General features: G+C 44.6%; 1 protein-coding gene across 3 annotated transcripts in view; it reads right to left on the bottom strand.

The window, feature by feature from the left end:
- Positions 1 to 17,923, bottom strand: part of PYGL (glycogen phosphorylase L) — a 40,093-nt gene that overhangs the window by 15,300 nt on the left and 6,870 nt on the right. The window contains exons 3-9 of one of the 3 annotated variants that reach the window (XM_040620898.1): positions 16,558 to 16,636; positions 13,357 to 13,460; positions 6,981 to 7,112; positions 3,535 to 3,646; positions 2,997 to 3,079; positions 636 to 779; positions 320 to 412 (exon numbers count right to left, since the gene is read on the bottom strand). In XM_040620898.1, the coding sequence (XP_040476832.1) occupies positions 320 to 412; positions 636 to 779; positions 2,997 to 3,079; positions 3,535 to 3,646; positions 6,981 to 7,112; positions 13,357 to 13,460; positions 16,558 to 16,636 (747 nt within the window). Of the gene's footprint in view, positions 1 to 313; positions 413 to 635; positions 780 to 2,996; positions 3,080 to 3,534; positions 3,647 to 6,980; positions 7,113 to 13,356; positions 13,461 to 16,557; positions 16,637 to 17,923 lie in introns of all 3 variants that reach the window. The other 2 variants (XM_040620897.1, XM_040620899.1) reach the window with 2 other exon arrangements.

The raw sequence follows: 17,923 nt of genomic DNA on the forward strand, positions 1-17,923 counted from the left end.
GGGATACTTTCAATTAGCTGTGTTCGGGGGTTGGAGAATTTAACTTAGAATCCTTTTAGACTCAAAAATGGCAATCACAATGTAAGTCTGAGCTAATGAGCTGGGTCCCATTAGCAATGTATTTATTTATTTCTTAGTTTTCCTCCCTGTAATGCAGTAAGGACAGAGAAATGTTAGCACCAGGCAGACTTTCCCTTTAACCATTGGAAGTTAGCAACAGTAACTTATTTTGAAAAACTGTAAAAGGAGCTTTTGGCAAAATCTCTGAACCACAGATAGACAATTTAATTAAAGGAAAAGGAACCCAAACTACCCAGACCTCGGACCAGGGCAGTTTTTCAATATCCACAAAAATCCTCATCAGCTCCGGGATGGCGAGTGCGGGGTGCGTGTCGTTCAGCTGGATGGCGACCTGTACGGGGAAGAGGCATCAGCGTGCGGGTGACGGATGGCCCGGGGTCTGGCTTATCCTCGTGCACGCTGCACGAGCACCAAACAGAATGCCCACCTCCGGTCAGCGCTTTAAGCATACCGCACCTACTCAACATTTTTAGCACAGAGAAAGAGGAGTCAGTCTGATAGGAAGTGCTGAACCCTCAATCGCCTTTGTCCACGTTCGCAGACTGAATACTTGCCTGGTCTGGAAAGGCATCGAACGCAGTTTTGGCCCTGTCGGTGGAGCCAAACTTGGAGGCTTTGAAGCGTCGGATGACATCTTGCAAGGTAGCAGCCACCACAAAGTACTCCTGCTTCAATCTCAGCTCCTTCCCTTCAAAAAACTTCAAACCGGAGAGACGGAGTGAGAGTGGTTCACACTGTGAGGCGTGGCCAAAATATGCGGGGGATCTCCTGCCCAGAGACCTTGAAGCCTAACGCTCATAGGACATCTGGCGGAGGAGGGCAGGTTGAAGGCCAAGCCTCAGACTTTGCTCTTCCCTGAAATGTAAAGGGGTCTAAAGAAGGCATACAAATACAGGATGAGGGGAATGGGAGACAAGACAACACCAACAACCTTTTCGAAGCTGAAAAATAGATGGGTGAGTGGTAATTGGGCCAGAAGACCCAGGAAAACTGAATCCCGACCTGCTAGAAGAGAAGAGCCAAAAAGCAACTAAATTGGCGCTCCAAAGCCCCTAAAGGCTCTGGACGTGGCAGCACCGGTGCCTTTGGAAGGAGGGGAGAAGATGCGGTAAAAGTTAGTCGTGAGCCCAAGCAGCGGCCGGCCTCAGACTTCATCCCCAGTTTCCCCCAACCGAGCAGTCTCCTTCCCGAGATGGTAACGCAGGGGTCTCTGGGCCGGAGGGAGGCAGGGAGAGTCGAAAGCAGGGGCACCACTCTGTACTGAAAATGGGGGAAGGGGTTTAAGTGAAAGTTTATATGCCAAATTGTGGAGACTCTCAGCCTTCTTCTCCCAACCAAATTTCAGAACCCAGGGAGCGAATATCAATTCTGCCAGGAAGGAAGCTGCAAGAGCCTTCTCTTGGAAGTGAGAAAGATGAGAGCAAACGGTCCTGCACAGTGGGAACCTCAGGCAAGATCATGGAGGATGCGTCCGAGAACTCATGACCACATCACCGAGGAACTTAGGGAGCACATCTAAGATTCTGCACTTTTCTTATGGGTGATCTGAAGACTTTAAAGAGCTTTAAGCAAGGAAAAAAATAACTAGCTGCAGAGGGACGGCAGTTGCAAGATTCCTGGAAGAGGGACTCATGGTTGGAGGAGGGCTATGGCCAAGTTGGGGAGAGTGAATGAGTTTGTTTTTGTAATTACAGTACAAAAATGATTTATCAGCTCATACTTAAAAACAGGCATGACCCTGACAGCTACCTTTTACTCAATGAATTTAGTTAACTTTGCACCCCATACTAAGTTCGTATCCCCTGTGAATTGCCGTAGATGGTTATTTCTGAGTAAAGTTAGGTTTGGTCCTTACGGAAGATAAGAGGATGAATTTCAAGCCCCTTACAATTAAATAATTCTGCAGGCTGGGTTTGGCTAGGCAGCGCTTGGAAGGATTCTTATTTTAACTGACCACGAAACAAAATGACTTTTTGCTTTTGGGTCAGAGATTTTTCTGACATTCACCGAAGTCACAATGTCTCTCTCAAAGGAGAAAACAACATATACCATTCAGTTTCTGAAAATGCTGCAGCAAACTTCATTCTCTGTAGAGACAACAGTTTGCCGCTAAGTAGACGCCTGGTTGTAAGGACCATTTACATCCTAGTCTCCCAATCCTTGCTTGGTGCCGTCTTTGCAGAGCAGAGTACTAATCTGGTTGTTTCTGAGACTTACTATTAAAAGAATAATCATTATAGCTTCAAAAGAAAATAATTTTACCCACATATAAGATAGAGCTAGGTGTACTTAAAATAACTAAGAATCCATAGTGGTCATTTGTGATGCAGTTCCATGTTAAAATTCTTTTTTTTTTTTAATTTCAGCTAAGCTGTTTTTACTGAAAAATTAGGAATAATCACCCATGAGAAAAGATTTCAAGGGATGAATAAGTAGCGTAAGAAACAAGTGTTTGCTCCTGGGTCTGCTCTGAGGTCCAGATCCCCTACCTCGCCTGAGCATAGAAGGCTGGGAAGAGCCTGTCAGTGAGGGGAAGAGGCCAGGCAGGAAACCTCCAGGGTCTTCTGACTCCGTGGGAGAAACTTCTGTTTGGAAAGGGGAAGCAGTAATTCACTGTGCTTCACTTCATCTTTTATATTCAGGTTTGTTTTGAAATGTACAGACATAACCTCCTAATTGGCTGTGAGGTCAACTAGTCTAGGGCAAAATACCAATTCTGACTTCTGTATTATACAAATTTGTTTTCCTTACTTGGGTGGCAGGGGAAATCTACACAATTCAGGAAGAGATATGGAGATTATTGTGCACTGAAGAAAAAAAAATCAGTATCGAAGATGTGCTTTATGGGCTATGGAAAAGTGCTTCTGAAATAGGCTGCTTCTGTTTCCACTGAGAAAGCAAGCTTGACCACTCACATTATCATTGGGATAGAGGACCCGGGAGATGTTCTCGGCCAGATTTCGGTCCAGCACAGCCTGAATGTAGTCTCCAACGTTAACTGAGGGGAAGGTTAGAAAAATGAATAAATAGACAAGCCAGCCACTGTTAACGAAGCCCCTTGACCTCACCTGATGCTTGCTGCCTGCCACGTGGATGTAGGGATTCCTACAACTCCTGAAAATCCAGAAGGATTTCCACAACCCTCCATGCTGTGATTTGTACGAGAGTCCGGGAGGGCCAGACAGAAGGACCGCTTTTAAAATGTCCTCCACACGTGCTCCATAAAATGGCTCTTCACTGGAGAGTTCTGATTGGAAACTCAAGGCTTTTCTCTCAAGCTCAATTTGATACTAATTAGTGATCAGAAAGATTACATACACTGACATACACAGAAACCATTTATGTCCCTGCCCCCGGTCCTTGTTTTGTGCCCTCTTTTAGAGCTGGTGATCTGGTTGCCTCTGAGATCAGAAAGATTAAACACACATTCATGCGAGCCCAGGCTGTACTCACAGTCTCTGAGGTTAAAGTCATTTGGCGCCCGCGCGGACCAGAGGCGCATGGTGTTGACGGTGTTATTCATATACCCAGGCACCGGGGTGTCATATGGCAGGGCCAGGACCACCTGTGGGATTAAATTGAAGCAGCTGCTCAGTTTCCCACGTGTGGTGATGTAGGCTGAACAGTGGGCCGGGACACAGCAAGGGATTCTGTGCCTGACTCCATCACCGACTCAGACCGTGGGAGGCCTAAACCAAGATGGAAGGTCCTAGGTCTGGGGGGAGGTGTTCTGAGGGGCCATGTGGAGCCGCCTCCCGCTGGCGCAATCTGGATGGCTGGAACTATCGAGACTGATGGTCCACTCTGTCTTTCCCATGTGGATTTCCCTTTGTGTCCCTTGCCCTGATCTGAATGCAGCTCGTTCATGTTTCATTGAAGCTGTTGTTCTGAGAATAATAAAATATGACATGCGAAGTGACAAATGTGAACCTGTTGCCATTACAAAATAGTAATCAGGGTAAGTTTAGTGCAGGTAATTCAGTGATCTGATTTCAAATACCCTGAAAATTAATGGAACAGAAATATATGAAGATAGATTATAGAAGATGTTGAAAATGCTATGCGAGATTTTTCAAAGTTGCATGAAGAAGAGTTATTTTAGCGGTCTGACAAATCAGCTGATAATTAGCTGAGATGGGTGTAAGGGGGGAGCTTTGGAAAATCTAGCTCGGTCTTTGTGACAGTCATTGAAACAAAGAACAGGAAGATAACTGTATTGCACATGAACTTAAAATTTATGTGGGAAAAGACTCACTTCGATTCGCTGCCTCATCAGTCAAGCTCGAAGGAAGGGGAACGACAGACTGGAGGGTGCTAAGACCATTTCGTGCAATCCACTCACTGTGGACATGAGAGGGATGAGGCTGAGCGAGAAGTGGTTTACCCACAGTCACAGTCAGTGGTAGGGTTGAAACCTACCCAAACCTCTCTAATGTGGTCTGCTGGATTATGAATGAATGAAGCATTAGAGCCTGTATCAGTCAATCACATATAGTCAGTCGTGCTTCCATGAATACCACGACCTCGAAGTCATAAATCACTCTTCTTTAAATACCTTTTACTAGGAAATAAAGGTCTCTGGAGATTTTTAAAGCACATTGTGATCCTTCACGAAAAGGTGTTCACAGAGTGGGAGTGAGTCTGGGTTCAAAAAAAACTTGTCCCTTGGGGCGCCTGGGTGGCGCAGTCGTTAAGCGTCTGCCTCCGGCTCAGGGCGTGATCCCCGCGTTGTGGGATTGAGCCCCACATCAGGCTCCTCCGCTGGGAGCCTGCTTCTTCCTCTCCCACTCCCCCTGCTTGTGTTCCCTCTCTCGCTGTCTCTCTCTCTGTGTCAAATAAATAAATAAAATATTTAAAAAAAAACCAAAAACACAAAACTTGTCCTTCTGACCCTTGAAGTGTAATCGAGGCGTCTGTCCCTTTAGAGAACTTCAGGCGGAACACGCCACCTGGGAGCTCGAGCCCAGCTGAGCCGAGGCTGTGCTTTCTTAGGGATGCTCCCATTGTGATGGGATCTTGAGAGCTAGGAGTAATTACACAGGAGTAATCTTTAATCTCGGGCCCCATCAGCCTGGCTGCTTGCTCTGAGTTACAGGGCCCACAGAGGCTCTTCCTGAGGCTCCTCCTTCACAGGTCCCCCCTCATACCTGTCATTCACAGGCATTGCCCCAGTATGGCACCTGCACTTCTAATTCTCTCTGGTGTCTGTTTCCCAGAGGAGCCGAGCTGACACACGAATGCAATAGATTGCTCGGTGTTTTGGAAGCTGCCCATAGCATGTGCACACCATGCCTGTCCTCATGCTCTCTGACCTCACCAGCTACAGACCTGGGGCTGACTTGGGCAATGGCTTCCAGAAATCCATAAAGTGCTGCACGGCTGGAGGCAGCTTACCTTATATTCCATCTGTTCCATAACCTTGCCTGTGTGGGCACAGAAAAATATCGTCTCTAGCTGCATTTCTGGCTGTATCATGAAAATGTTTAGAGGTGCTCTGTAAATGCAAGGAAGCCCAGCAGTGGGACCCCGTGTAAACAGAATATTTCCAGGACTGATTGTGTAAACTGCACACATTTAGATGGCTCAGAAGTCACTGGGAGTTTTAGACACCAAAACCTGTACCAAATACTCCCTAGTTTAACACCAAATACATGTATGAATTCTTTGGGCCTATTGATTGATCTGTTTGCAGCTCTCCTGACTATATTTGTAACCAATTGCAACTTAGATTGTGTTCTATTGTTTAACCAAATTTAGAAGAAGAGAAACTTATCTTGAAATTACAGTATAGTTTATTCCTTATACTATTACACAATCATGACCTATTTTAGCTTTTAATCTGCTATTTCCTATGTTGAATAAATTCATCCTCAGATAGAAAAATCATTTTTAAATAGTCTTACTTTTCTGAACTGTGAAGAGCTGTACATGGATTAGCAGAATAAATTATCAGTTAAAAAAGTCAACTATAAAATGGGTCTTGGTTCTTCTAAAATAAAATAAAGCATTTATTCATGGGGAATAATCCAAAAACCAACTGAATTTAGCATTACAGTACTGAATTTCACTCACAATTTTGCCAACTAAAAATATTAACTTGCTCTTTACCATTTTCTTTAGCTTTTAAAGAATGGCCAGTGACATATCCTTCCCAGCCTGAGATCATACTTATTAAGCAAATGTCTCAAGTGGAGCCTCCAAAGATTGGACAATGCAGTCTAGTAATTAATAGGGGTTATTTATCAGGAAGTCAGAAGACAGCAGAGCACAAAGCATCACTGGGGGTGGTGAGAAGTGAACTGGTCAGCAACAAAGTAATGCTCAAATCTAGTGGCAGGATAAATACCTAGCCATGAATTCAGTCCACTTAGATTGACACAAGCATTATTTCTCTAGAAGTGATTTTGCACAAAATAACAATACACTTTGCAATATTTTCTATTATTTTTCTTGACTTTGCAATGAATGAAAATTTTGGCAATCCTTTCAATAAACACTTTAGTTTTAAAATATGTTCACCTGAGAAGTCCCAAGTAAATGTATCTATGGCAGTGAGGTAAGGAAGGACAATTAAATTTATTTAATCTTGGTATCAAAAGCTGTATATAAAACTGGAGAACTAAGCATAGGATTACAGAATTGATTAATCTCTGAACAAGCCAATTGCAAATGACCCTGATAAGTCACTTGACCTTGGGGAAGTCACTTGTCTTTTGGTCTCAGCTCCCTTGTTTCCAAAGAGTGGGTTCACTAAGAGAAGGAACAGATTTATTGATAAAAACATACCCTATTATTCAGTACACAATATACCACCCCACACCATATACACATCCCCTCTATGCTACATAGTCACTGTGCTGTACTATACAAAATACTCAGCACAAGGACATCGTGAATACCTGGGTGTCGACCCATTTGGACCCAGTGTTGGTGTGCTCTACTTTTCCATAGAAGTGCACGGGCAGCATAAACTCAGGCCGGGCCTTCTCCCAGGGGTTTCCATGTCTGAGCCAATCATCTGCCTCTTCTACCTGCAAAAAGGACACAGCTAAGCATTCATTTTTCAGGAAATGTAGACCTTCCATTATCTCAAATCAAATTATATCCAATCAAAAATATCTTTGACTAAATCAATGCAAGAATACTGTTTTGGTAAGAAAGATTATTGATTCTGTCAAACTCAGTTCACCTTTGTTAGAGTATCACAACCTAAGTCAACAACAATCATACTTGTCAATACATATTACAGCATTTAATTCTCATACAATAACCCTGTAGGATAGAACTATGATTTTTCCCTTTTTAAAGATGAGGAAATTGTAACTTGCTCCAAGTCACACAGATAGTAAATGGTACAGCTGAGATTTGACCTTAAGTGTGTGGGTTCTAGGCCTGTGTCTTAACATCTGTGAATACAACTGTCCAGCTTGAGGGATAGAGAGAGGCCATCCAGGGATGTTTATAGTTGGATACCTGGGCATGAAGGCTCTTACATGATGGTTTCTGTCAAGATTCTTTTGCCTAGAATGCACAGACCAGTTAAGAAATACCACTCATAGAAAGCTGTCTCTCTTTAAGATTTTATTCATTTACTTGACAGAGAGAGAGAAAAAGAGAGAGAGAGACTGAGAGCACAAGCAGGGGGAGCGGGAGAGGGAGAAGCAGGCTCCCCACTGAGCAGGGAGCCCGACGCGGGGCTCGATCCCAGGACCCTGACTCAACTGACTGAGCCACCCAAGTGGCCCAACAGCTCTCTTAATAAAGCTTATTTCAGTATACATACAAGACACTATTACATTTTGTAGTCTTTAATCCCTTTAGTAATTTTGATCTGATATTGAACTATTAATTATGGTTCATGTTGAAAATAATATATACTAATACATAAGGAATTTATTTTATTGACAATTTCAATATTTTCCCATGTATTTATGTTAATTTATAACCACATATTTCTCATAAAAAATATTAAAACCATAATTTGTATTTAGGGTATTCCGGACATCAAATGAATTTTGGTTTGCAACAAATAAACATGCCAAAACAAAACCACAAAAAACACATTGGAGAGGGGAGATGTATTTTTAAAGTAAAGACATTATTAGTGAAAGCTTTAAAATACTACACATAAATTACAAATGCAGGGTGCCTGGGTGGCTCAGTCGTTAAGCATCTGCCTTCAGCTCAGGTCATGATGGGAGGGTCCTGGGATGGAGTCCTGCATGGGGCTCCCTGCTCAGCGGGGAGTCTGCTTCTCTCTCTGACCCTCCCCCCACTTGTGTGCTCTTGCTCTCTCTCTTGTTCACTCTTTCTCTCTAAAAAAATAAATAAAATCTTTTAAAAAATGCAGTTGTGTTTTGACAAGAAAGGAGGGGTAAGGGCTTTTAGGACAAAGTACTCTTGTCAAAGAGATTACCCCAAATCTGGTTATTTTACTTATTTGATTTCTCACCTACCCCCTCTTAGAAAACCTAGCTTTAGTTTAAGAAGATTTTGTTTATGAATTATGACACACTGCTGGATATTTCATGACTACCACCTAAATATGAATCCCATGCCTGCCCCAGGCACAGTGTGGAGACAAAGAAACACAGCTACTGTCTTTTGAGATAACAAAAGACAAAACACTGATGTCAACAGACAGACAAGGAAATCCACATGCATTTATTCAAACATTGATCATGACTTTATGCAAGAAAGCCAGTGAGCTTCCCATTAACACTAAGTCCCAGCATGGTGGTGAATGAAAAGGGGACTCATAGAAACAACATCTGTAAACTGCAGATCTGGGAGTTAGAGAGACGGGGGAGGCAGGGGGATGCTTCACAGGCAGCGTGAAGCCGAGGCAAGGCTGGAGAGGGGTGTGAGCTCATCAGCTGATCCAACCTTGTGAACATGCAGATTCTCAGGCAGTCTGGGGAGGGGTCTGAAATTCTGCATTTTTAACAAGTCCCCAGGGGCCGCACATAGTGATATGACGAAGTCAGTAACTGCAACTCAAAAGTTAGACTCCTGCTAATCTAGTCAGAAAGAGAACAACAAAAAATAAGATAAACATTTAACACGGAAACGCTGAACTTCATCAGTGGTTACGCTTTAGTGAAGCCAGAGTGCACTAGCTTGTGTTAATAACTAGGAACTCCGCACAAATAAAGGAGAACACCCACAAAGGATCCGAACGCCCTGACTTACAAAGCACTTTCCGTGCTCTTAGGCAAGGGCGGGTGGGGGTTTTCAAATACGGGTCAGCGCGGACACGGCTTGCTGTAACCGGAGGACACTCATTGCAGCACGGGGACTGTTGCAAACACACCTGCACACAGGCCGCGGGACGGGGCAGCGAGGCCGCACGGCTTCCCTCTCAAGCAGCGTGTGCACCGCAGAGCGGGCTTGCCGCCCCCTCCCACGGCCCGACAGGCTGCGTTTGCCCCGGCCAGGGCGGGCAGGGCGACAGGCACCAGCCGGCGCAGTACCCGTGGTGCTGTTAACCGGCGCTCTAAGTCTCCCTGCCGCGAGATGGCCGCCTTCCGCGTGCCGGGGACGCTCCGCGGGAAGACGGAACTGCCGCCGAGTGATGGCCGCCTTCCGCGTGCCCGGGACGCTGCGCGGGAAGACAGAACTGCCGCCGAGTGATGGCCGACGTGCCCGGGACGCTGCGCGGGAAGACGGAGCCCCCGCCGAGAGATGGCCGCCTTCCGCGTGCAGTGGACGCTCGCTGCTCTTCAGGGGGCGTCTCCTCCCGGCCGGCAAGGGATCGGATGGGAACTGCCCCCGTCGCCCAAAGCTGGCGTTTCAGGTCCCTGGAGAGACGTCCCATCCCCACCAGCTGGTCTGAGCAGATCAGAGGAGAAAAGAGAAGTGCCCCCCCAGAGCCACGGACGCCGTGCAAAGGCGATGAACGTCTTCTCTACGTCGCTTTCTCCCGAGGAATCCACAAGCGGGGCTGGAGATGCAGATTTCCGCAGAGCCGGGGACCCCCGACGGCACGACACGACCGTGCGCGGCCACGGGAAGGGTGGGGAGCCTGCGTGGCCCGAACACCCCATGAAAGAGAACTGACCCAAAGGGGTGGGTCGGGGAGCTAGGAGCCGGGGCCAGTCGGGCGAGGGGGCAGCCGCACCTGGCCCCTGCCCAGAGCAACCGATCGACGGAGCCTGTCCTGCAGCCGGCGCAGGAGCAGAGGTGCGCTCGGGGGCTCCGTGAGGCCCGCAGCCTGAGAAATGCTTTCCGCCGCAGCTGTGGGTACACAGGACGTGGAGAACTCGAGAGCAAACCCGCACTGCTTTGCGATGGCACGAATGATGGCACACCGTCTCTGGGGAACCCCAGGAATTCGACAGTGGTAGTAACTAGGGGCTTGCTGGGCAGTGTGAGTTGTGCAGGCTTGGCTCGGGTTCTGAGAGAGGGAAGGTCTCTAGCAGGTACTGTTTGACTCCACGCAGACGCACATGTGACTGTCCAACTTCAGTGCGAGGCTGTTGCAACTGTCTTTCTGTCCTTCTTCCGGGGGCCAATTATTTCATAGAACACTACTGACAAAGTTTCAACAATCCCCATTCGAGTTCATTAATTTTGTTAAGTCAAGAATTTTGGCAATAAAATTATTTTACTTAGGGGGTTCACAATGAACACTTGATTATTGTAAATCTTCCTTGAAGAGAGACTTCAAAAACTACAAGTCCATCAACCTTTAAAAATCTTCGCAGCTCGGGGTGCCTGGCTGGCTCCGTTGGTGGAGCGGGCAACTCTTGTTCTTGGGGTCATGAGTTCAAGCCCCACGTTGGGTGTGGAGCCTACCTAAAAAAAAATCTTTCCAGCTTGTGCCATTTTCTTCAGCAATGATGTATCTGATGGGGGGGGGGGGCAAGCCCTTCCCTCAAGACGCTCACTGCTTTCCTGGAAGATACTTTTTGTGTTTTATGGAAATAGTTTCTTTTTTAACAGAATGGTGTTAAAATCCTATCCCACTCAACAGTGGATATGGTAAAGAAAACGATGAGTTTTTCTGACTCAGTTTCCAGTCATAGAGTAGCGATGATGGCGAGTGAGATCAGCTTTGGAGACTAGCAAACGTCATGTAGTCTCTGTTTTCTATGGACACTAAAAACATACACTTCCTGGGTCTGATGGGAGAGAAAGGGACTGTTTCCTAGAATAAAGGCCTTTGAACAGTAACAAAGTTGGCAGATATGATTTTAAAAGAGTGAACTTTCATTAAATTCTGGGGAAAAAGCACTTGAAAAAAATTTTTTAAAGAGGGATTTGCAGGGTTTCTTTTGAATTTTTCACAGAACAGGAAAGAGACAAGAAAGGAAATCGTTAAACATTCGGGGGTATAATGAGTACCACACAGGATACTTTCAAAGAGTGAGAATGGATACCATGTCTTGTTTGGTCAGAAGGTGTCAAAATGTTGGTCATTCCGGAAATGCTCACTAACCTAGGTTTCTCACAGTGAAACTCTAGGTTCCTTCATTGAGGAAGGGAACCCATTATTTTGTCTGTGTAACTTCTGTGATTATAACATATGCATTTCTGATGGAATATGAGTCAGCGGAAGAGCAAATATAAGATAGTAAAAGGCACCTGTAATCTCATCTCCCAGAGATAATGACTGTTGAAGCTTTGATGTATTTTTTTCCTAGTGCTTTCTCTTTACCTTTTTGGCTTCTTTTGGATAGGTCATAATATGATCTCATACCTCCTTTTCTCAATGAACATAAACAACTTCCCATTTCATTAAAATTAATAAAAATATGTTAATAACTATATCAATATCATATAATACCACTATTTATTAAATTATCCTCTTTTCTTAGGCAAAATTAAGATTTTACTGAGTGCCTGTCTGCCAGACATTTTATATATATTCATAATGGTTTCGTGCAGCTGGTATCTCCATTGTGCAGATGGGAAAACTGAGGCTCAGAGAGGTCAGGTAACCTAATCAAAGCAACACACCACACAGGGGTAATGACTTGCACTTAGGCCTCAAATTCGAAATGAGATCTCAAGTAGGGCCTACATGGTTTTTTCCACACAATGCTGCCTTCTAATTTATTTAGGGTAACCTAAGATCCATTGGTCCTCAACAAAATTTGGAAGTTTGTCTTTCAATATGTTTGTCTTTCAATATGCAGTCAGTATTCTCCTTCTGAGACTTTTTCCTTAGCCCATTCTCTCATCACATCAAACCTTCTAGTTCCTTCTTCCTGGTTCAGAGAGTGTCAAAATACTGAGGAAGGAGAAGGAGAATGGGGTTGACACTAAGCTTATTCTCATCCTTTCTCTCCCTTGGGATTAGCTCCAGCCTAGGTCCCCCCATCCAATCCGGAGCACTCTGCCTTCTCAGACTGACTCATGGAAATGTGGGAGGGGCACAGAGAATGTGGGCTTTTTAGAAATCGAATCCAGTAACTTTTTGTCAATGATGTGTGTGTGTGTGTAGGGGAAAAAGACAGGGAGAGAGAAAGTCTAAATCACACTTAGCATCAGGGAAGACGACCCACACTAGGGGTGATTGTAGACTCAAAGAATGACCAAAGAGAACAGAAACAAATACCTAAGAATCCAGGTTGGTTATATAAAAATCTGATGAGAGTCATTTGTATTGTGCAAATTTCTGTGGAACACTATGATTATACGTATTAAGTATGTGCCAGATTTATTTGACATAATCGTTGCAAGACTGCCTGCTTGCAACTTATAAAAAAATTAGAACAGTGAACTTACACGTCTTGTAAGATAAGCATATTAAGGAGGGCAAGACTCCGTAGAGATGAAACTACTGAACATGGACCTGGGAGTCTGGGGTATGGACCCATGTTTGCCAGCAGGGCCATCTGAGGTAACTTCACTTCCTAAGAGTCTTGGTTGCCCACCTATAAAACAGCAGCATGTTCCTACCATCAAGTTACAGGGGACAATCAACAGTCAAAAGATGTGCTTCCCATCGTGCGTGCTGCAGAGAACACATGTCACACATTGGAGGGCATCCACAGCCAGGGGCCAGTGGTGAGTATTCTCAGCGTGTTCTCGTGAGTCAGGCACTATGGGCGCTGCTTATGGACCTGGTGCTGAACGATCCTGGCAGGCTCTCTGCTCTTCGGGAGCTCACATCCCAAAGGGGGAAGACTGATAGTTTTCACTGATGACAGTCAAATGCCAGAGATATTAGAAAAGCTCTATGTTAAATGTCTATAAATTATAAGTCACCCAGAATACTACAAAGGAGAAGTATTTTAATAACAAAATTTTGAGAGCTGGGTCACATACCTGCCATCCATCTCGGATCTTCTGATTGAAGATTCCATATTCGTATCGGATGCCATATCCATAGGCTGCAAGCCCCAGGGTTGCCATGGAATCCAAGAAGCAGGCTAAATTAAAGAGAACACAGGCAAAAGGCAGAGTCATCAAGGTTAGTCCAAATTTTATCTTTCTTTAAAAAACATGGCAGCCACAAAACATTTTTTCTCTGAGAAACCACATTTATATTTTAAAACACAGAGACGGCTGTGCAGTGGGTATTAATTGCTTTAAAATAACATTTATATGAATATTATAGAAAAGTTAGAAAATACAACAATGAATACAGAGGAAAACAAACAGCATTTACTATCTCGCCACCTAGAAGTAACACCGCGTATATGTCGGCATTTCATTTGAGAACAGATAAGGAAGCTGGCCTGTCTTAGACATAGCCATTATTGTGTCTGTCACTCACACTGCCCTTTCTAAGGAAAGCTGTTTCTATGGCCCCCTGCTTGAAAAGATGGTCCCAGGAGAGTATAATTTACATGGGACCACCTCACCAACTAGCTGGACATCTGTGGCAGACTCTTTTTCTGGCCAGTGGAATTCCAGTGTTGTTCAGATATCAAGTGGCCATATGCTTCAGGGAGCCTGGGCCAGGAAATGAATCTTGCTTTGGTCTAAGCTTCTAAGCCAATCGTAGTAATTCTATTTCCTTCACCAGTGGTTGGTTTTGGCAAGGGCCCGCAATGACCTACGATCTATTGAGAGGTGCTAGGAAGTCTGCTAGATGCAGTGAAAGATTTCCTTGCTCCTGCCGTGTTTTTTTTTCCATGAGAGGAAAGCCAAAAGAACCGCAAAGACCCCGAGTTCTGACAGAGTCATGCTGTTGAATAAACTCATCTTGGAATGGCCCAAATTCTGGACTCCTGGTTTAGTCAGTGATAACACACATCCTTGTTGATTGAACCAATTTTTGTTAGATTTTCTGTTACTTATAGTCAGTAGCATTGATGACAAAGCCCCTGATCCAGAGCAGCCAATCAAAAAGCTGGGCAGGGGCACCTGGTTGGCTCAGTAGGTTAAGCATCTGCCTTCGGCTCAGGTCTGATCTCAGGGTCTTGGGATCAATCCCCACATCTCGGGCTCCCTGCTCAGCTGCTTCTCCCTCTCCCTCTGCCCCTTCTCTCTCTCTCATTCTCTCTCTCTGAAATAAACAAATAAAATCTTTTAAAAAACAAAAAAGGCTTGGCAGGATCTGTGTTGTGGCCAGGTGCAAGCTGAGGGGTTACACCAATCTGATTGTCCTTCTCAGGAATTTGAACTGAGAAATATACAGAAAATGAGGAAATGTACAATAGGATCTAAAACTGGAAAGAACATTTGGAGATCAAACAGAAATGGGATGAGTTAGGTTCACGGTGGGGCTCTAAAATGGAGAATCCACAAAGGCCACAGGCCAACGCCTTCAAGTTAATGTAATCTCACCATGGTCTTCCAGTCCCTATGCTCCCGCGGCCTGCCTCTACTCCAGTCCCTGCTCTCTCAGAGCTGTGGCCATTTGTCTTTTCCTGGGTCTTGATCAAATTATTCTTAGAGCCTGACCAGAATGGGGTCTCAACCTTTCTAGTAGGTCAAAGATGAAGGCATCTAATGAGAATCACTCAGCCTTGTTCACCACTTCACTCTTTGACCTCATGAGCCAACTGAAGGAGCCGGGTCATTACTATCAGGCACAGAGTGGGGTTAACCCAGCCAACAAACAGGGCTGGGGCTTGACGTAAATGCAAGGCAGGCTGGTTGTCATTCTTCGAGGTGTGTGCCGTGGTTCCGCTGGTCTTCCCACAGCCTCGCGGAAAGCCTGCTAAACTGCCCGGTCGTTGACTTTACTAGATAGTATCTCTAATACTATAGCAATGTTAGTGCACCTGCAGCAATGCAGTAAGGGTTAAACACCATGAAACACACACAAATGGATTTCCAGTAACTTGAAAGTGTGTGTAAAATTAAGAGATACTGAAAGTATTTCTGAAAAAGAAGAAACAGATTATTTTTCATAGAGAGCAACCTGATAAAGACATGTATGGTGGTACATTTTTATTATTCAATTTAAACTTCACAAGGACACTGTATGTTAATTATACTGGAGTTAAAATAAAAAAATAAATTTCACAAGTAATACATCCTCATTGTAAAAAACATTGAAACATTACAGACAGGGTGAGCATCCCCAATTTTGCGCTCCTCTCTAGGGAAGATCAGAGGGGGCCGTTTAGTATTTCAAATTCTAGACTTTTTTCCCTATGGATCTACACACATGCTTACAGAAAATATTTAATTTTTAGAAAAATAAATAGTATCACACCGGGTTGCTTTTAGTACCACTTGCTTCCCTTCCCCCTCAGAGGTCTACCCCGACAAGCACATAGGGATCCACTGTATTGTGTTTACTCTTTTACTGCATAGTTTTCTGCAGCACGCATGTTCCAATAGTTATTCACCTATGCTTAGATCAAGGGATGTTAGGTTATTTCTAATATTTTGCCTTAACAGACAATACTGTAATGATTTTTTCACATGCCTCCTTGTGCATGTGTTGAGTATATCTTTAAATATCAGGAAGTAGAATTGCTTGGTCACAGGGAAGCATATTTTTAATTTAATGGAGTTGGTATTATCTTTTTAATGTTTTCCTTTACATTTGTTGAAAAATCATTTCCTAGATAAACCACTCAAATTGCATCCATACAAAAGGTATTAATGGACTAAATCATAGCAATAATATAGTAAGTGTATCATTGCCTACCAGTCAATCAGAAAGCAGACTGTCAAGGGCACAAGACAACAACACTATGGTGAAACAACTCAGGTCACACCTCACAAGGGTGTGAAGTGAGCAGCTGTGGACAAATAACAATGAAGGAAAGGGGCCACTTTGGAAACCCTGACGTGCACAGGAAGGAGCTGGTTAACTTTAGGGTTTTAAGCAACGTCTCCAAGGGTTTTAAGCAACGTCTCTTTGGTTCAAGTTCCCTTCTCTGCTCTTTGTGTAGAACTGATCAAACCATGGTGCAAACTCAAAGACAAAGACATCTGCAGCCGGGTCACACCTTGCACTCCTCCTAGAGAGCCTGTCTGGTTCTTCCACGCATGGGCACGGACAGCATCTGAGAAGCTGGCAACTGGCGAGACAACACATCACACCTTCACGATGGCACTTACCAGCAAGCCTGCCAAGACCGCCATTGCCAAGCCCGGCATCCTCCTCAATTTCTTCCAACTCCTCCATATCCAGTCCAAGCTAGAGACAAAAGGACAGCAACATTGGATGCAGACACAAATGCAGGCCGTTTCAGGAAGCACGGTCACTTCCTCCATCTCTGGGTCGGCCAGGCAGGGCCCTCTGTGGACTCAACTGTCAGCTCCCTCGGAGTGTTCTGGCATCAGAGGCTGGTGGCTGCAGATGCAAACCATACGAGATGGCCCAGCAGCAGCGTGGGAAGAAGTGTGGGTTCTAAAGGTCCATTACTGGCTTTGTTACTTCTTAGCTCTCTGACTCCGGGCAACATAAATCTCCTTATGCATCTCCTCTCTCATTTAAAAAAAATGAGGATAACAGTATCTGCCTGATTTAGGGCTGTTATGAATTAAATGAGCTTATACAAACAAAGCATTTAGAATTACCCCAAACAGATATTTCTCAATAAATGTGAGCTATTACTATTTCTTAAAATTATTATTATTATTTTTTTGTGCCATAGGGGTAAAATCTCAGGGACGGTCCAGCACCACACTGACACTAATCGGGCTGAAGGATTTTGAAAACTATCAAGAAGTATGAGGTCAGACTTTCTGGGATGGACTAAAGTTCATCTTTTCATGACCACAACATATTTACTCAGTAGGGTCAATGGTTGTTAACCCAAAACCAGTTACTAAGTCACTGCCCATGAGGACTGGGACCAGATAGCAGCCCAGGAAACAGCTCTGAGGGCCAGATGGACGAGGGCGAAAATCCTCTACTTTTCTCTAAGGTGGGCAAAAGACTATGGGAGGCCAATGAACATCTGTGACCTTGGTGATGGATAGAACTGGCGGCCAGCCAGCTCCCTGCCCCCCAAGCGTTCGGCTCGCACAGCCAGAGGCCACTGGCACCAGTGTGGGCTCCTGTCAGGGCTGTGCGGTCCTGGAGATCACTTTGGGCTGTTCATCTAACAATGAGGAAACCGATGGCTAGATAAATTAAATGACCTCTCCTTTGTTGACTAGATAGTAATCTAGCCCATGCTTGGCTAACAATGGTTTGTTGTGAAAATGACTGTATTCTTATCTGAAAGTGATGCAAGCCATTAAATTAGACATCATTTAAAAATGGGAACATAATTTACACATGTACAAACATCCATGTCGATCAGAACCACGCTTGAAGTTGATGCCCCAGTTGCCAGCTACTTGGATCCCCCCCTTACACCAAAAGTGGCTTTCCCACACGAGTCCTGATAACTCAGTCGTCTGAGAGTTCAAAAATGGCTTTGCCTCCGTTTATCTTTGAAGGGGCTTTCAAATGTGCTCCCTGGTGACTAGAGTT

The sequence above is a fragment of the Ursus maritimus genome, unplaced genomic scaffold (assembly GCF_017311325.1).
Source record: "Ursus maritimus isolate PB19 unplaced genomic scaffold, ASM1731132v1 scaffold_36, whole genome shotgun sequence".
NCBI lineage: Eukaryota > Metazoa > Chordata > Mammalia > Carnivora > Ursidae > Ursus > Ursus maritimus.